General features: G+C 56.0%; 6 protein-coding genes across 6 annotated transcripts; 2 read left to right on the forward strand and 4 right to left on the reverse strand.

The window, feature by feature from the left end:
- Nucleotides 1-44: 44 nt before the first annotated feature.
- BCV69DRAFT_282056 (hypothetical protein) lies at nt 45-3,191 on the reverse strand. Its single transcript, XM_025492212.1, has 3 exons — nt 2,916-3,191; nt 2,190-2,839; nt 45-2,092 (listed from the first exon to the last, which is right to left on the reverse strand). The coding sequence occupies exons 1-3, from the start codon at nt 2,978-2,980 to the stop codon at nt 252-254; spliced, it is 2,556 nt and encodes an 851-aa protein (XP_025348480.1). The 5' UTR covers nt 2,981-3,191; the 3' UTR covers nt 45-251.
- Nucleotides 3,192-3,668: 477 nt separating this feature from the next.
- On the reverse strand, nt 3,669-6,808 carry BCV69DRAFT_276818 (kinase-like protein; the record flags this gene model as incomplete). Its single annotated transcript, XM_025491127.1, has 2 exons — nt 3,669-4,445; nt 4,520-6,808. The coding sequence occupies 2 exons, from the start codon at nt 6,806-6,808 to the stop codon at nt 3,669-3,671; spliced, it is 3,066 nt and encodes a 1,021-aa protein (XP_025348481.1).
- An 863-nt stretch (nt 6,809-7,671) lies between these two features.
- On the forward strand, nt 7,672-10,658 carry BCV69DRAFT_282059 (hypothetical protein). Its single transcript, XM_025492213.1, has one exon. It carries the CDS (start codon nt 7,727-7,729, stop codon nt 10,439-10,441), a length of 2,715 nt encoding a protein of 904 aa, XP_025348482.1. The 5' UTR covers nt 7,672-7,726; the 3' UTR covers nt 10,442-10,658.
- A 397-nt stretch (nt 10,659-11,055) lies between these two features.
- Nucleotides 11,056-12,177, forward strand: BCV69DRAFT_282060 (ribosomal protein L14b/L23e). Its single transcript, XM_025492214.1, has 3 exons — nt 11,056-11,082; nt 11,498-11,643; nt 11,879-12,177. Exons 1-3 carry the CDS (start codon nt 11,078-11,080, stop codon nt 12,073-12,075), a joined length of 348 nt encoding a protein of 115 aa, XP_025348483.1. The 5' UTR covers nt 11,056-11,077; the 3' UTR covers nt 12,076-12,177.
- Nucleotides 12,178-12,283: 106 nt separating this feature from the next.
- On the reverse strand, nt 12,284-14,901 carry BCV69DRAFT_166932 (hypothetical protein). The gene is made up of 4 exons (XM_025489472.1): nt 14,247-14,901; nt 13,633-14,151; nt 13,476-13,561; nt 12,284-13,341 (listed from the first exon to the last, which is right to left on the reverse strand). Exons 1-4 carry the CDS (start codon nt 14,741-14,743, stop codon nt 12,374-12,376), a joined length of 2,070 nt encoding a protein of 689 aa, XP_025348484.1. The 5' UTR covers nt 14,744-14,901; the 3' UTR covers nt 12,284-12,373.
- A 439-nt stretch (nt 14,902-15,340) lies between these two features.
- On the reverse strand, nt 15,341-18,071 carry BCV69DRAFT_166983 (hypothetical protein). The gene is made up of 3 exons (XM_025489474.1): nt 17,504-18,071; nt 16,301-17,419; nt 15,341-16,218 (listed from the first exon to the last, which is right to left on the reverse strand). Exons 1-3 carry the CDS (start codon nt 17,872-17,874, stop codon nt 15,426-15,428), a joined length of 2,283 nt encoding a protein of 760 aa, XP_025348485.1. The 5' UTR covers nt 17,875-18,071; the 3' UTR covers nt 15,341-15,425.
- Between the last annotated feature and the right edge of the window lie 798 nt (nt 18,072-18,869).

An 18,869-nucleotide genomic window follows, 5' to 3' on the forward strand; every position in this document is an offset into this window, starting at 1 on the left:
GAATTGACAGACCTCTCCCGATCAAACGTCACAAGGTAAAATGATGGGGAAAGTAGAACGAGGTGACAAAGGCAAGTGTAGAGCACATTGAGGGAGTACAAGGCGTGAAAGTGGAGGCTATTGTACAACACTTGCACCACTAGACGAGAACGATACTGGTATGCAAGCAAGGGCAGGGGTAGCTTGGGTGCCTGGACGGACGTGACTCTCTCTCTCTCTTTCTGTCCGTCCGGCTCCTCCTGAGGTGACTTTCAATCCGCTCTCACTCCCGCTTTCTCAAACCCTTCTGAAGCTGCAGCTTCTCCTGCGTCTTCTCCATCTTCAAAGCCATCCGCCTTGACTCCCTCATCATCCCCTTCTCCATCGTCGGACACCGCTCCCATGGCCGCTTCGATCTCATCCTCGAGATCTTGCATGAAGCTAGCCCCCGTCTCATCTCCAGCGGGCGTTCCGCTCCTGCTGGAAGCTCCACCTGTCGCGGATCCCGAGACTCGTCCTGCCAGTCGAGAAGCAGATGGTAGTCGCTCACTGTCGGTATCTTCCGCATCCGAGTGCTTGCCGGATGTCACGCGGCGCCGCTTACCGTTGGGGTTCGATGTGCTCGAAGCTGTGCGCACGAGAGGAGAGCTCTTGGATGAGGCTGAGGTCCCGTTGGAGGCTTGCTTGACGACGTCACCATTAATTGAGGGTGATGACATACGGCTGCGCTTACCCCTCCTACTCGGGGTACGTGATACGCTGCCGTCAGTGGTGTAGCCAGCCACAGACACATCTCCGTCCTCGCTACCCAGATCCTCTTCGTCTCCATCAGAGCCATTGAGGTACTCTTCAAGTTCCTTGTCCGCCTCTGCCCAGTTCACTCCAGCTAGCGTGCCTCCAGGTCCGGCCCACTCAGCGCCGTCTTTGCTCGGCCCTATGGAGGCAACATCGTCCCCTTCGCCCCCAGTCAGATTCACCTCCTCGTCAGAAGAAGTCAAAAGCTCGTCATCGGTGGGCTGCTCTGATGAGAGGGGTTCAGCATCGGGAGGGGCTCGGGGCAGTCGGTAGTAAGCTTCCGGCTGTCTCTCCCACTTCGCGACAGTATCGTGTAGCCAATTGGGCCAGACGACCTCAACATGGCCCCTAGACTGGGCAGCGTTCACCTTCGCTGTGCCGCCCTTGGCTGCGATCAGATGCGTGGTGTCAGGCTTCAGCTTTTCGGAGCACGAGGCGCCGTACTCGCATGCGAGCCAGAAGTAGTCAGAGTCCTCTATACTACCGCCGAGAGGGATGAGGCTTGAGAAGACGATATCGCAATCGCGCAGTACCTCCTTCTTCAGGTCGGCAATGATGTCCATGACCGTTGGCTTGACTAATGTGTTCGAATCTACCGCTACTGTCCCCTTTGCCGTCTGTTTAAGTTTCTCGTTGCCGTCCCATTGTTCGTACCAGCGCTGGTGGATGGAGTCGAGAATCCTCTGCACCCTTTGAAGCTCCACATCGTCGTTCTTCAGGATAGCGTGAGGTCTTTGCGGGCCAGCTTGCTGTGGCTTAGCAGGAGGTGGGCCAGGAGCTTCTAGCGAAGGCGCTGCTGAGGTTGCTGATGTCGCAGGGGACAGTGGAGATGGGGACTTGCTTGCTAGTCCTTCGCCTGACGTAGATGGAGCACTAGAAGCAGAAGATGATTCCACTGCGTCCACTAGTCCTTGCACATCTTCTGCCCCAATCTCACTCGGCGACGGAGTTACACCCAGCTCCTCGTCTAGTCTCTCTTGCATCTTAGCCAAAGGCCGGGAGCCTAGCTGCTCAGTGACGGCGCTCTTCTGACTCTCCTCTGCCTTGGCCTTTGCCGCGTTGTCTGCAGCTTGTTCTTCCTTCTCTGCAGCATCATTGAGCTGCTCGGTGGTTGCAGAAGCTGCTTGTTCTTCCGTTGAGCCCTGTGACGAGGGAGGTGATGGTGTAGGCGAAATGACTGCGTCACTGGGAGAGGCAGTAGGGAGGGGATTGGCAGAGGACGATGCTCCGTCAGAAGGGGGAGGTCCGATAGCTGCTGGGCCCGGAGCCGCTGGCAGGAAGGTCGCATTAATGTCTCCGCTGCCGATGAAGAAGTCGTCTGAGGGATGGGTATGGTGAAGGAGCTCAGAGATTGGACGCATCACTACAGACATTCGAGGAATGCTGAGCTGTCAGCATGTTCAACGACCACTCACAAGGTATGACCTTGACCAGATTTGGGCTCCAGCTCCACACATCTCCCCTATCATCGATGATTACCACCATGCTCGTATCCATCGGGAACAGTCTGGTCAAACTTTTCTGGACCAGACTGCCATTCTCATCTCTCGAGAGGATCCTCGTCCCAAACAGAGATCCGTCTGGATCCACGAGCTTGCATACGCAGTCTGCATACGACCTCGTGCCCATGGTATAGACGTGCAACTCGTAGCGCTCTGAGAGGGATTTGAGGAAGTCGGCGAGACCTGGTCTAGGCTTGACGTAGTACCAGCAGCCTTCATCGTCTGCAGTGGTCGCTTTGGAGGTGGACGAAGAAGACGACGACCGAGAACCTATACCAGTCCCATCTTCCAGGACGGCCTTGCCATCCATGCCCAGTCGGAATGCTCCCACGCCCTTCAAGGCTTCGTAATTGGGGTTCTCGGGACTCTTGAGCCATTCGCCTACAGTCGGGTCTACAGTTGCATGAATGATGGTCTGATCCAAATCGACAATGAGGGCTAGCTTGCGCTGATCCAGAAGATGGCGCGTGGACTCTGAGTCGAGGCGTTGTGCTTCTTGACGCGAGACGGTGACGGACTCTGTATCGTGCATCATCGAGATGGATTGCGATTGTTGCGCATCACTGAGGGATGGAGTGAAATCAGGCGAGTCAGCTCTGAAGAGTATGAAAGAGAGCGCTTTCAGATCGACAGGCTCACCTTAGCAGAGCGCCGCAAACTGCGCACATCCCACCGACATGGATGGGATGATTGCAGCTCGCCATCTTCGCCAAGTCGTATTGCGTCTTCCCACGCACGCGCTTCGACGGGGTATATGCGGTGGGTCAGAGCAGCCTAGTGTACCGCTATATTGCGGACGAGGCTGGAAGGGTGGTATGAGATGGTATCGTGTGACCGGTATACAATGACGGGTACGACTGATGGATTGATTGATTTGCTTGATGAAGGGACTGATAGGGTTGGATGGTGTGGGTGGGAGCGTCAAGGGAGGTGCATCCAATCCTCTCATCCCCCGCGCCTCTTGTTCCGTGCGAGGCGAGGCGAGGCGAGGCAGGCCGCCAGTCACCCGCTCAGGCGTCGCGTTTCCACTTCAACTCCGCCACAAGCACGGGCACTGCACCAAGATCAGCCGCACACAGCCCTTCGACATGGGTATCAATGTGAAATTACGATGCAAGGTTAGAGATAGAAAACAAAGACAAATGACATCGAAAGCGAATGATTTGATAGATGGAAAGGATTGAGCTGGAGTCGAGGCTGGGGTGAGAGGGACCCTTGAATATTGCAAGGGCAGAAGCCAGAGGGCAGGTAGGCATCAAGATGTGGATGCGAGGTGCACATGACGCCGCACTGACGGGTATAAATGATAGTGTAGATCTCGTGCATCTCGTTGGACTCTTGAGCAGTCTCTCGCGTCCACTTGCCCGACATAAGACCGTTGCTGTCCCCCTCTCAACTCTCGCAGAAGGGCCGGAAGCTCTCCAGCTGCAGATTCGTCATCAGCCGATCGGCCATCTCCTCGACGTTGTCGTCGGTAAGGCCTCCCTGCTGCATATACGCCTGAATCCGCAAGACAATCTTCCTCAGCTTGCGCCTCTCGATGGTGACGTCGTCTCTGACAAAGGGATGATCCAGCAGGGTTGGAATCTTGGCTCGCTTCTCTGCACTGTAGATCAGCGTCGACTTGAGACAGTCCATCAGCATCTCGTCCACCTCTTCCACCGACGAAGGGCCTGACCCATCGCAGTCGGGATGCCGCTTGGTGGGAAATGCGATGACGTGGTTGCGATTGGTAATCGCTTTCAACTTGGCTGGACCGCTGAAATCTGCAAACGGAGTCTTGCCGTACACCATCTGGTAGAGAATGCAGCCCAGGGACCACACGTCTGCCGGCTTGCCGGTCTTGTAAGCCACAACGCCTTCCTGCTCAGCCCCTTTCTGCTGAATGGTCTCGGGCGCCATGTAGTTCGGGGTACCAACAATGTTGTCCCTACGGATGTGAAGGGTTCCGATGGGGATCTTTTCAGCAATACCAAAGTCGATGATTTTGATGCGACCTTGGATCATGAGGAAGTTTGCCGGCTTCAGATCGGTGTGTAGGAGTCCGGCCGAATGCACGAAGTGGACCGAAGCGAGCATTTGCTTGTAGTACTCTGACAGCGCCGGTCGAGGCAGAGGGTGATGGGCGACGAGATGGCGGTTGAAGTCCGATTCGCCCAACTCCATCAACTAACGAGTGCGAAGTACGATGGATCAGTCTATTGCCTCTGGAATAACATATGCGAAGACCAATCAGCACTTACCATCTTCAAGGTCTCCCCATTCTGCTTGTGTCCAAAGTATCGCACTAGGTATCGCTCACTGTGTTCTAGCTGCGAGAGATCATCCAGCAACTCCGCCTCCTGCACCAATCCATCTCTTGAGCTTTGCTCCAAACCCTTCAGGGTGACCTGTTTCAGCGCGAACCATCCTTGCAGTTCTGTAGGTACGGGCTCCAAGCCATTTGCGCCGGGTATCATCGTTGGCCCCAGTACCTGGAACACCGAAGAAAAGCCACCGTCTCCCGCCTTGGACACTTTCATGTATCGACATCCTCTGAACTTCGTCTCCTTGCGGGTGGGGAGAGGCTTTCCCACCAGATTCTCACCGAAATTTGAGCCGTTGTAGCGCTGTCTCTGGGCCTCCTCGAAGACAGCTTGGACCCAAGGATCCCATCCATTCAGATCCAACAGCCGATTCTTCTCTGCTTCGATTGCGGGCTCCAGACGGGCGAAGTCATAGGTCTCAGGTGGTGCAGAAAGGGGCGAAGGTGGCATAGCTCGCGAGGCTGGAGCCGCTGCGTTGGCCGGAGGATCACGCAAGGGAGCCGCAGGGGTCTGCGGAGCCATGGCAGCCACCGGACGCTGAGGCTCCTGGGCGACGGGAGCGTTGCTGCCATTCGTCGCACGAGGATGAGAGGAGAGAGGCTGCCTCTCCATGACTGCAGGTGGTCTTTGAGCCATTGAGGACATATGAGATCCGCCATTTGTACTCGGGATCGGTACCTTGGCATTCAAAACACTTTGTAGACTCTTCTTGTAGGCAGCGGCGGCAGCTGCTGCTCGAGGAGGGACGGCTTCGTTCTCCTTCTCCTCAGCAGAAGTCGGTTTGATCTCATCTCTCTCCACGAGCCCACCCCGAGAAGCAAGGAAACCGAGACTCCTCCTGGCGTAAGGGAAAGCCTCGTTGCGACTGGGAGGTGGCACATCCCGACCGTTCGCCTTTCTTTGGCCATTCTCGTCGTCTTCCTCCTCGTCTTCATCGGCACCAAGTGGCATCGGCGGAGGGCTAATCGTCTTAATCTCACGATGAACAATTGGACGTGCTGTGGCGCTGTACGAACCGACTGGGGAGTTGTCTGATCGTTCAATGTTATCCCTGTTCTCTTGGAGCCGAACGTCTCTCTGTTGCACTGGGAGTGAGACTTCGGCAACGTCACGCCTCTCGTACCTCATGTCGGGAGATGTCGGCCTTCCTGGTCGCAGCGATAGACCCTCCATATACTTTGAGGTGGACTGCAGGGGAGGATGGCCCTCATGCTCTGGGCTCAAGGATCGTCTAGCCAGCTGATCTCGATCTGTCAATACAGCCGGCTGCACCTTGATCGCGCCATCCTCGTGTCTTGCGGTAGAATTCGCAGCAGCGTTCGCACCTACGCCAACCGCGACCCCAGGAGCCTCCTCCTCTTCCTCGCCGTCGCTTTCTGCAGCTCCTTGAGGCACCATGACTCTCACAGCTCGAGCGTGAGCTGGGCGAGCTTCGCCAGGACCGAGCCTACGAAGCGTTCGGCCCGCACTCCGGACCGCGGTGGCAGTATGACTCGAGCGCATACTCCGTGCTCCTGCCGCTAAGGCCGGCGTGGTGTATGCGAAGGGTCTGTCTTCCCTGGAGCTGCCAGAGTGCGTGCCTTTGCTGGAGTTGCCTGAGGTCACGTCATGCTGATGAGGAGACGAGGAGCTTGGACCGCTGTCACTGCCTGCGCTTGACTTGCCCTTGAAGGCATCTTCTCTTTCCTCTTCCTTGGAATACTGTCTGACCTCCGCTGCTGATGCTGCCCGCTCTTCTGTTGCTCGAGAGACGGGGAGAGGTTCATTACCCTCAAGAGCAACCCGCTTCCGGCTCACGCGGGCCCCGGAGGCGAGAGCAACATCGGCAATCTTGTAATCGCGAGAAGCTTCACGACTGCGTGTAGCTAACGAAGAGCCTGGACGAGATGCCACGTCCTGGCCCTCGTCACTACTGCGAGGAGCAATCTTCGACACACGCGCCTCTGAGGGATTCGCAAACGCAACACTGCGAGCGTTCGAGGAGGCTGGCCGTGAGGAAGACGAGGCCACTCTAGGTACATCTTGCTGTTCCTCCGACGGGGCTCTGGAAGTGTTGTGACTGAAGGCTCTGCCATGGGCAGCAATCTTGGGCCTGGTTGACGGTCTCAGTGGCTCGATGCCGAACTTGCTTTCGAGTCGAGGGCGATCGGACGCTGAGGCAATCGTAGAGGGGTACACACTCTTACTTGGAGGAGGCGATGCTCCCATCGACTCTGCAAGACTCATTGCAGGCTTGCTGTCAGAGTTGCGATGGGGGCTGGCCGGCCTCTCTCTTGCGTCAGCCCTCTTCGTCCTCCAATCACTCGTGGCTGGAGTAGGACTGGACTGACGATGCCGGCTGTTCGCCCGCTCGTCAGCTCCAGGTGGTTCTTGTAGTTGATCTTCATGGTCGCCGTCGTCTACATCTCTGTTGTTCGTTCCTAATGTTTCGTGCGGGAATGATCTGTGAGCTATTGTGGGCCGTGTGATGCTCGGTGGTGAAGGCAATGGCGAGTCTCCTGCAAAGAGAGTATCGCCCACTGCCGCCCCGCTGCCGCGTAGGGCGGGCGAGGAGGTGTACCTCGGCGGGGTGAGTGGAATATCGTGAGCTCTCCTCATGGATGCGATTGCCATTGTCTGAGTTCAACTGCGAAGCTGTCCAAGGGTGGAGCGATACAGTGGGAAACGGAGAAGAGGTTTAGGCTACGGTTGGCTTAATCCATGGACGTCGGGATCTGCAGGACAGTGCAAGGGGGTATATATGCGATCAGGAGAAAGGTTGAAGTGTGAGAGCCAGTAGTGATGGTGACGCCTTTGCCCTGAGGTATTGACGGATGACGGTGAGGATGATGACGACGATGCTGATGACGAGGATGGTGTTGGTGATGGTGATGGCTACCAAGAAGGAAGGCGAGGCGGCGTCGGCGTCGGAACCTGCAAAGCAACACTCGCCTCGGCCGCGAGTCAAAACACGGCCACGCTCAGAGGCACAGGCGGAGCACCTGACCGGAAGTCGACCCAGACTCGCCTGCACATGGCGGAGCCTGGGCGGATCGAAGCCACTTCCGTGTGCCCGGGGCAAGAATCTTCCTGCACTAGACTACAGTACAGCCATACCGCCAGATTCACCTAGACATGCTCTCGACACAGAAATTCCACTAGGGAATGAGCTGGCATAGCAGCTGCTTCAGACAGACACGACAGCGTCTGCTGCAGTCGCTGCGGACTTCAAGCGCCTCGGACCTGCCGCGGCCAGCAGTCGCCCTTGGCTTTGCCCACCGTCCAGTCGGCTGTCCTTGTCTCCATACAATCAAGCGCAGCTACTACACCACGCCAGTCTTCGAGTACGCATATCAAGACCCCTACAGTTCCTCATGGGCTTCCACCTCCTCTTCCACTTCCAACCTCGACCTCCATCCGACACCGGTAGACACATCCCTCTTCGAGGAAGAGTCACCTACAGGGGCGGATGCGTACCTCGCTCAACCTCAAGTCCAGCAGAAGATCAACTATGAAGCCCCTTCGCCATCTACTATCCTCCAGCAGATGCTCACAGGAAGTGGGGAGGAGCAAGACTTCATCTCCCCTGACCAGCTGAGCCAAGCTTACACTACGCTTCAACAGTTGAAGGAGCTTCATTCTACCCTTGGGCCGCCGCGTATATGCTATCTTCATGCTGCTTTCGCTGCTTTCCCCCAGAGAAAGAGACACGAGGCATTGGAATGGCTGGAGATGATGCCATCTTGGAGGGACTCGTCCAGACTGGAGAAGAAGATCATCGCCGAGAAATTGATCAAGCTACTTCATTGGCTGAACCGCAAGACGAGTAAGCAGCCTCAGACCCTTCAGCAGGTACTCGAGATCCTACTCGTCAAGAAATGGCATTCAGACCCAAGGCTGCGTGAGATTTTCTCGAAGGCAGCATACAATGCTTTCATGACTGTGCCAGAAAGTTTCGGAGTCTACAATCTCTGGCTAAGACTGGCCGTCCATATGGACATGCCAGGCATTGGTTGTGATCAGCGACGCGTGGTCATGAGCCAGATCTATCACATTGCTCTGCGTCATCTTGCACTTACTGGTAGATTCGAAGATGCAGTCAAACTGGTGCTCTTGTCAGATCCTTGGCAGCCTACTTACTTGCCTCCCATCAACGGCTTCACCTGGAGATTGCTCCTCGAAGAGCTGGCTTCTGAGCCTTCTGACGAGCGACTTCTCATGGCTCAAGGACTCCAAGGGCATCTCCACAATATCTTGAGGAGACTGTCCGAGGAGCCGCACCACAAAGGTGAAGACAAGAAGCCAGCTTCTGGCAATTGGACCCCGCCCGAGTGGAATTCAGCCCATGTTTCATATCTGCTTAAGGTCAGCAGCATCGTAGATCAGCTGGCGGCCGGCGAAGCGATGCCTCCCTCCAGCTTGCGAGACGACCCTGCTACATTGCATCGCCGAGCACTGGAGAGACGCTCGTATGCGATGTCGACGCTGCTGCCTGGTGATGTGAAGGAGCAGGCGCTTGAGACCACTGTCGCACAGGGCCGTGTAGGTGGCAAGGAGGTGGAGCCCAAAGGTGTATCTCGGGCAGCTCATCTCATGAGCAGGCTCGTCGAGAACGATCAATTTGGCGATTCCATCGCGACTGCTATTGCAAGTCATCAACTAAGATTGCTCGACCGCTCAGGCGTCAACGTCGAGGAAGCTGCTCGATTGCCAAGCGACGTTGCGCCCATTGACATGGAAGCGCAGAAGATCTTATCCGCCGGCCGGGGTGGAAAGGGACTCTGGGAGATGGCTTACCTCTGGCTCCTCGCCCATCGACGTCAGTACCGCGATGCACTTCACTACTTCACCCGCACATGGCACACTACGGGAGAATTTTCGCAGGAACTTCTCGACCAAGCCATGGGTGAGCAGGCCCCTGCAATTACAGAGGATGACTTGACGTCGACGAGCTTTCTTCTGTGGCCTTCCAGTTACGTCCTCAATCTGGCAAACGGCTGCTTGGTGCAAGATGTACTGAGCGGGGTCGATGCTTTCAAGGAGAGCGACCAGGAGCGGCACGAGTTCCTTCAGACTGCTGTGAGCAAGGCATCACAGTGCTACCGAATCTGGATGGCAGGGCTACAGCGAATGGAAGAGTCCGGTGGTGGAGATCTGCGAAGGCTTGACTCCTACGCCTTCGATCCCTGGCTGAATGGCTTGCTTCCTCAGTACATCAAGATGTCTGGAATCGCCGGAGTCGAAGAAGATCAGAGGGTGGACTTGTCAAAGATGCTGGCAGGGCTCCCTCTCTTCGACGCATTCAGGACTGAGGGCGATGTAAAGCTCTCGCTGGGCTCTCACCATGCTCTGCAATTCCTGCGGGACATGCAGATGCTATCGGTCAAGCCATCCCTCGCTACCTACACGACACTTCTTGACACTCTGGCAAGAGATGCACCTCGAGCATGGCCGCTGATTGAGCACATCTGCTCTCAGCTAGGCATGGTACCTTCTGTTGCAGATTCCCTTGACACGAAGAGCGCCTTCCTCGCCGATGAGAAAGACTCATCTCATCTCAAGAGGAGCTACCTGATTGCTTTCACGGCTCTGCTCAGAGGCTTGCACGCCATTCCCACCAAGCTCGGGGGTCAGTACGCGGGCGTCCCACATGCGAGGAGGGTGCGGGAGTGGCTGCGTGACCTCACTGTACCTTCCACCTCGAATCCGGGTCAAGAGAAGCAAGATGGGTCATCTCCAGAAGTGGGCGAGGGAAGGCTGGTCTTCACAGAGGACGACATCAGGGATGATTTCAAGCTGATGGCAGTGCTGCAGAAGTGTCAGGAGGTGGAGAGACAAGCGGAGGAGAACGCCTCATGGACAAGAGAGGGCTCGGGGTGAGCCACATATAGATCAGAATGACATTTATAGTGCTCTCAGTGTCTTTGATCCGGCGTGCGTACAGTCCTTACTCGAGTCGGGGGACGAAGTGGGGAAGAATTGGGAAGAGGCATGATCCTCGTGTTGGGGCAAGAGTCACAACCAGCAATGTCACGGCTTGGTCATCTCATCACAAAGCTTGCTTCGATTCTTGATGTCAGCCTGCCTTTCTACGATCGTACTACCTTCTACGAACAGCCGACTGATCCACTCTGAGCATCCATGCCATGCCCTGCCTCACCTCAGGGTGATCCGCCCGCGTGCGTATCCCTCTTGCCATGCGGAAAGGGGGAAGCAGTCGGGTTTGACCGTAGCGCGCAACCCGACCCGGATCGAACCCGGGTTGGTGCCCCGGCAAGCAGGGCTCGCGGCTGGGAGCCTCACCAGGCGGGGCGGCGGCGGGGCGAATTTTGACGCAGCCAGGCGCAGGGCAGGGCAGAGGAGGCGTAGGCGCAGGCGCACACGGCTTCGCTCGACCGAGTCTCCTTCCTTCCTACCTCCCAATCACCACATCCTCAACCTCACCTCATCACAATGTCGAAGCCTCAAGCCGGTTCGAAGTTCCGCCTCTCGCTCGCTCTCCCCGTTGGAGCAGTCATGAAGTGGGTATCTTAGCATACAGCGTTGCGCAAAAGAGGACGAAAAGGCATGAAGAAGGAAGGAAGGAAGGAAGGACAGGAGAGAGTGAGGAGGAAGGAATGTCGAGTGGGACGAGAAGGCATCGCTCTGCACTTGCCGAGGAGGAGGGGTAATGGGCTTTTGCAGAAAGAAGCATGGCGAGAGAGCTCGATCATGAACGATGGTGGTCATCAGCGGTTCATCGTATCTCATTACGCTCGGGCAGCGGCCAGACGGGACATACTAGGGAAGAAGAGCAAAGGGTGCTACGCTCCTCGTACCTGCAAGAGAGAAAGAAGACAATTGGTGGCAGTCAAGACGACGTTACTCTCACAGCTCCTAGTCAGCTCGAACCTGCGACTGACATGATCTCACCCCACCAACTCTTTCCCCTTCCAGCTGCGCCGACAACTCGGGAGCCAAGAACCTCTTCGTCATTGCCGTCCACGGTATCGGAGCCCGACTCAACAGGCTGCCCGCTGCCGCCTCGGGTGACATGGTTGTTGCCTCGGTCAAGAAGGGAAAGCCAGAGCTGCGAAAGAAGGGTGAGTATCTGGTTTTGTCAAGTCGGGTAAATTTGGCGGGCAATGCAGGGATAGGGTGGACGGATCGAAGGGACTGCCTTTGAGATTGTCCCGAGATGTTGGGACGGCGAAAGGACAGCATGAGGGATGACAGTAGTCCTTCAGGTTGCCGCTGGAGTCTCAAAGTGCAAATTGAGATCAGAGCTTGTGTCCAAGCATCAATACTCACACCCTTCCACTCCCTCCTTCTCTACAGTCATGCCTGCCGTGGTCATCCGCCAGCGCAAGCCATGGCGCAGGCGCGACGGTGTCTTCCTCTACTTCGAGGACTCCGCCGGTGTCATTGTCAACCCCAAGGGAGACATGAAGGGTTCCGCCATCACTGGACCGGTAGCGAAGGAGTGTGCCGACCTGTGGCCCCGTATCGCCTCCAACGCCGGTACCGTCGTCTAAGCTACTGTCTCGCTCTCTCGCTTCTTTCACAGCAAGATAGTCAGTCGACGCTACCTTTCGTTCCCGGGTTCTTGTCCACACACTGTACTTTCATCCTCTCTCACACACACACTACCTGCGCAATGAGATACAGACGTCCGTTGCCATGACTACACACATATCAAAGGTGCCAAGCACCAGAGTGAGGAGCGGACCTTAGGCTGTAGAACCTAAAGCAGAGGAGGGCGATGGGATTCTATTGCATTGTAGAAGAAGCAATGTGACTTGTACAAGTTCTTCTATTCTTTCGTACCCTCTTTTACTCGCTCGAGCCCTCACTTGAGGAGTCATCGCTGTCACTATCACTGCTAGTGTCACTACCTGCATCTTCATCCTCTTCGTCGTTCTTGCTCTCCCCATCGGAGCTCTCATCGTCGTCGTCTTCACTTGAAACAGAATCGACCTCACTGACATCCCCTTGATCCTCTGTCTCACCACCTGTACGTCCCTTGTCTTCACCCTCCTCTTCGTCCTCCTCTTCATCGTCATCATCATCATCGAAAGAGATGAAGTCCTTCTGCTGAAAGGCCTTCTTCCTCTTCCCACCTCCAACAAACGAGACGCCTTCCTCCTCCTCTTGCGGCTCGACGAGAGGGACAGGCTCGCCAGCACGACCTCCTCGCTTCCTCTTGCTGCCCGTAGCGGCGCCGTGGTTGGCTGAGATGAGACCGGAGGAAGTAGACGGGAGGTCCACCTCTTCTGTGCTGGCTCCTTCCTCCCCCGTTACGGGATTACGAACAGCGCTACCTTGTGCTGCCAGCTGCTCACCTGTTGCTGTCAACCCCGCGCCAGCCGCGGTAGAAGAAACCATCTTCTCCCTTGCAACGACATTGTGCTGCAACCTACACCCTTTTCTCTCACAGCTTCCCTTCTCTAGGAAGTCTGCACAATCAAAAGTATGTCGCGCCGTACAGCCCTTTCCCCTCTCGCACCATCCCAATCGCGCAAAGTCCATGCATACGGGACAATCTTCCTTACTGAGCACCTCGGCGGTAAGCGCAGGTGGAGGATGGAGGTAGCGACACTCCTCGCCATTTCTGCAACTCTTTCCAGCAGAGCGAAGAAAGTGGACGCAATGAGGAATTCGTTCTGGAGAGCTTAGGGAGTGGGAGAGGGGGCAGAGACCGGGAGGTTGAGTGCAGCCTGTGGGGCGGAGAGCGCCGGGACAGATGGCTAGCTTGGCGGGGTCGTGGGCGTAGGGACAGGAAAGACCGCGCTTGCATTGACCTGTTGGAAAGTGCGGGTGAAGAGAAAATGAGAGGTAATCAGACGTAGCTGCTTGGTAAGGTCCTCGCTCCAGGCCGGTGTGAAGCTGAGCAACCCTCCGAGGTACGTCAAAAAAGTAGAGCGAGGGTACAGACCTGTCTTGGTGAAGAAGCTACAGAGCCCTTTCGGTCCCTGATCCGGCTTACTCAGCGTCTTGTTGCGAGATTTCTTTCCGGATGATCTGCTCCGCATGATGTAGAGGGAAGCTTCAGTATCGCTCAGAATCGCCGCACCCACTGAATGCAGACCAACCTTATCCTCTCGTTGTCTCCGATCTGTCGACCTAGAGCGGCCATCCTCTTCAGCTTTGCTGCACTCTCTTTCTGAGCCTTCCTCTTCTCTAGTAGCTCGGCGCTGATCAAGTTGCCTCTCTTGGTCCGTACGAATGCCTGTCCATTGACAGAGGTCCTCAGTGGCGCTTTACTTGCGCCACCAGCCCCCTCTGAGGCCTGTTCGCCAGGAGCCGCCGGGTCTGTCGCGGTAGTTGCTCCTGTGGCATTCGAAGCAGACTCCGAGTCTGACTGCTGCTGGACCTTCTTTACCAGCTTTGTTCCCGTCTCGTCAAAGACAAAGACGACTCCATCAATGATCACTTCACCCATGTTGTCTCCTCTTCTCACAGCTGCTGAGCTACCTTTTGGTTTGTTACGTCCCACTGCCGAGAGACTTTTGTTGGGTATGGAGGAAGAAGACGAGGAAGCACGCTTGGCAGCCCGAGCTGCTGCTTTGGCTTCTTGACTTGCTTGTAGGGCGGCGATTCGAGCCGGCTCGCTGCGTCGAAGGGAGAGATTGGGCAAGGGGAGCACCAAGCATGATCAGTATGCACTGCCACGCTATCAGCCCCTTACTGATGTTCAGCCACTCACGTCTTCTCGAAAGTATCAGCGCTGACCAAGCTCATATTATGCGTCGTCTTGCGCTTCACCCACCCGGAAGAGCCAGCACCAGCCGCACTCGTCGCCCGCTCAGCAGTCGCGCCAGTAGATGTAGAAGTACTTTGACTGCCGCTCGGATTCACGGCCGAGCTTGGAGCAGATGTTGACGCAGACGGAGAAGCGGTGCTGGAGTCTCCATTGTTCAGTACAAGCTTGCGATGTCGACTGACATTGCTTGGAGGTCCACCAGCACTGGGCGCTCCTCTTCCCCTTCCTCTTGCGTAGCCTCCCCTTGCAGACGCGTGATAACTTCCGCTGCCGCTTCCTGATCCACCATAATAGCCAGAGTAGGATTGTTGGTGATAGTAAGGAGAGCCAGCATGAGATGTAGAGGTAGAGGTAGAGGTAGGATGCGCTTTAGCTTGATCGATCTGTCCGGTCAGCCGAGCAATTTCGGCTAGGAGAGCTTCGTCTTCTGCGGAGCCCATTGTGATGTCCTCTCCTTCCAGTCCACGAAGAAGACTGAGGACTTCCTACTGATGTCGATGGAGGCCTCAAAGCTCAACCTCCTTGAGGAAATGGATTGTATGGAGCGATGTAGAAGCGCCAATGAAGTAGAGGATCGGTCACAATTAGGGTCAAAATGCTCCCGCTCGGAGCGGAAGCAGCTCTCAGAGAAAGTCACACGCAGGTGGAGGAGCAACACCAGTCCAACGCATCAGGGAGGTCACATCGACTGTTGGCCGAGGGATTTGAGACCAGTTGTAGTGCTATTGACACAAGGGAGAGAGAAGAGGTGTAAAAGGGGAAAGCAACGCTTGACATCGGTTACACATATTTTGACGCCGGCAGTGAAAGAGGGAAAGGGGGTGTGGCGGGAAAAGATTTGAAAAGGGTGTACAGGGACTGTGAATGACGGGGGAGAGCAAGTGCAAAGTGAAAGAGTAGTGGAGAGGAGGGGGGAAGGAAGGGGAAGAGTGACTGTTCCATAGGCGAGCATTGTGAGTTCGTGAGTATATTGAAGACGTTGAGAGGCCGAGACCGGAGACTCGGATGGGCGCTGATAATACGTGTGATGTTCAGAAGCGGAGCTCGTGAACCACGCGAGAGAGTGCTCGTGCTAAGGTGGAAAACCTGATGGGATGACATTGTCCTTCCGCGATGATGGGATCAGTTGATCTTCTTGATGGGATGCAGCAGCATTGGGCTTCGGCAGACGTCGTCCCTCTCCTTCCAACCCATGTAGATCTCCTTGCTGTGCTTTCCATCGTAGTAGAACGTCGAGTCCCTCATGACCTTTTCGTTGATCTTCTTGTAGAAGTCAGGGCGGTTGATCCTTGCATGCAGAACATCAGAGTCCCAGTGGTGCCTGAAGTAAATCGGATGGGGAGCATACACCCCCTTGAAAGGTAAGGGCAGATTGTGTGTGAAGCCGGCCTCGGGGTAGAAGGAGTGATCATGCCCTGTTGGCAGCTGCGAATGCAGAACCAGAGTAGTAGGCCATGCTTCGCAGTGCAACGACTTCTTCGCCTCGGCGTTTACCACATTCATCGCATCCAACAGCGACCGGCTCATCCTCATGTTGGTTCCGATGGAAGCGCGACGATGTGTATTTTGGCCCTTCGGGTAGTTCTGCACGTCGTACTCCCAGTACCATCCCGACCCTCGAGGGTCGAAGATTGGACCCAAAGTGATGAGATCTGCCTCTTCACCCCGACCCTTCGTCAACTTGGGATCGTCTGCCCAATTTTGTTCTGACGCGGTAACGTTTCGAACGAACCAGGTGTCGTACTTGTCCATGCCGACGTTCAGAGGCTCCTTGCGAGACCAATCCTCGATGCCCTCGAAGAAGTCAAGGTAGTTGCCAATGTATCGCACGTCCATCTCCCAGTTCCACACGAAGTCATACTCGGTGTGATCAAGGTAAAACTTTTGTAGTGCCATCAGACATGAGCGGTAAGAGCTGCGTGAGACAAGAAGAGTGAAAGGAAGTCGAGGGTGTCAGCAGACAATCACAGCAGCTCTGCTTCATCTGTACCATTTACCTTTGAGCGATCATGTTGTTCAGGAACTTTCCAGGTAGACCGGGGTAGAGGGCGCACATCTCATCCTCTGTCCACAGCTCTACCATGCCCCAGAATTCCCTCGGGACTGAGCTCCTCAAGACATTGAGTCTGTCCCACTCTGATGTGAAGACAGCAAGATGCTTGCCGTGGACTTCCACCAAGATCCGGATATCGTACGGCGTGTTGGGGTTGTTCAGAGAGAGCTCCGCGATGAGAGCCCGCATGTTCAGAATGTCGTCCTCTCGCCAGACGTAGCCCTCGTAGGACCTCATCACCAAAGCAGTCCTCTTCGTCTGCGGTGTGGTCTTGAACTTGAGAGGGACATCTTCATCCTGCTGCTCTTGCTCGATCACATCAGCAATAGGCTGGGTGGTCGGATCGAAAGGCTCCACACCGCCCGCTCGACCCCTCTCTTTCTCCCTCTGCTTGAAGCAATTCTCCATCAATGCCTTCCAGTCTGGGAAGGATTCCGGACCGAGTTCCTCTGACCTCACATTCGCCCGCCACATCCTGTCCCTCAAGTACCGCTCCCATTCGCCTTCCGGCATAGATGCTGGCTTACGTGGGCCCAATAGAGAATCTGTGTTGTTGTAAGCCGGAGTCACACGAGCCTTGTTCAGCAAGTGAGCCGAATGAGGAGCGTTCGTTGAGTTGCTTGCATTGGCTGCTGCAGACACAGAAGGGGCAGACCTGACAGGCTTGAGGTTGTCGGGGTCATCGTCGTAGAGGGCCGCCTTTGCCCTATGCTGCCTCTTCACATCTTCGTCGACATCGGTTCGATATGAGATGCCCAGCGCCTCATCTGAGTACATGGAATACCGCGAGCGGTACGTCAGACACTGGTTGGGGTCCATGCCGACCAGCTTGTAGTCTCCAACAAGAGGGATGGGATGGCTTTCAGGTGTCTGGAAAGTCTGAAGAGGTGAGTGGGGGATCGGCAGGCCGTCCCGAGGACCGGGACAAGAGCCGATTGTGGGTGGGGAATGAAGAGGCTTCTTTGCCCCCGTTGCTGCGTTCTCTGCTTTTCCTTGTGATGCTTTGTGAGACTGATATGGCGTCGGTACTGCCCGTTGCGGGACGATGGGGTACGGATCCACTCTGCAATGGCCGAGTGACAATGACGATGATGTCAGTCAAACAAATCGTACGCTCATCTCGTCACAGCTGGCGTCCTGTGCTTACCTATAGTATGTCATTTCCCGCCATTCTGTCCACATTGCTCCAAACATGGTGAATGCGGCTAGTGTCGAGAAGAGGAAGATGAAGAGTAATGTCTTCCATCTCCTGATTGCCACTCCCAGCAGCCGCTGAAATGTCACGGGAATCGTAATCACGTAGTAGCCACCATACTTGCCCAGATTGAGCAGAAATGTACCTGGCTGACCGGGCGATGGCACGCTGCCTCCATGTGGTGGTGACCCAGGTCTCGAAGAAGGTAGTGATCCACCCGGTGTTGATGGCAATTGGTGGAAGCGATACGGCGGCGGCGGATTGCTACCGTTCGAGGAGGATGCCGGTGACAGCGAAGGAGTGAGATAGTTCTTCTCCGACATGATGACGTTGGCGAATGCTTGACACCGGCAGGATGACTACAAATGCTGATGGTAGGGATGACCGGAGACAGACCTTGGAAGGAGGGAATCTTCCACGTTGTCACTTTCCCTCCGTCGTGGACTTCAAGAAGCACAAGTGGGAGGAGGCTTAAGGCCAAGATTAGGGAAGAGGTATGCCCGGCTACTTCACTCCGAAAGCAAGCGAGGGTGGCGACGACGGTTGAGAGATCTTGATCTTCGGATTGTATTCCCGTGACGTGACGTCGGCCGACGCGATGGCTTATGAGCGCTGCGAGGGACGCAGACGGGCGAATTCTCCGGAAGCTGCCTTGACGTACCGTGCCTGGTCTGGTGCAGATGGACGTGGCCGTGGCAGAAGTGTGTAGATCTGGTCGATGAGGGGTGTTGAAGGCTACGGGAAGCGCCAAGAGGTTGAAGGAGATGCCGAACGAGGACAGCCGGCAGCCGATGTGGCTTTTTGCCGAGAAGAATTAGAAGTGGTGCCAAGGAGCGTATCAAGTGGAGAGGCAAGGGGGGCGGGCTATGGAGAATAAGTGGCGAGGAGGAGCGCGGCGACCGTCGCGACGAGGGGGAAGACGAAGGTAGGACGATACTCGGACAGGGAGATGGGCAAAGGGGGCTGATGGTGAGATGGGTGTCGGCCCTTTGCGGGAGACGATGGTAGAAGTGAGGATCGAGCGAGCAAGCACAGGCGAGGCAGCAGCCGCCCCCAGGTGACGACGAGAAGGGCACAGGAACCGTCGCCGGCCCAAAGGTGATAAAGGCACAGGAGCAGTGCGCTCGGACACCACGGAGGAAACGCGACGGACACCGCGCGCACGCCACGGGGCTGCTCACCCAAGTCCCCCCCGCTCACCCTCCGGCGTGGGCAGACAGTGGGCGTAGCCTATTCGTCATGGGCGTCAAGCAGCAGACAGCAGACAGCCACCACCAATGGCATCAGCAAGCGGACGCATCACCATCCAGACACCGCC

Source organism: Pseudomicrostroma glucosiphilum (assembly GCF_003144135.1).
Source record: "Pseudomicrostroma glucosiphilum strain MCA 4718 unplaced genomic scaffold BCV69scaffold_5, whole genome shotgun sequence".
NCBI classification, from domain to species: Eukaryota; Fungi; Basidiomycota; class Exobasidiomycetes; order Microstromatales; family Microstromataceae; genus Microstroma; species Microstroma glucosiphilum.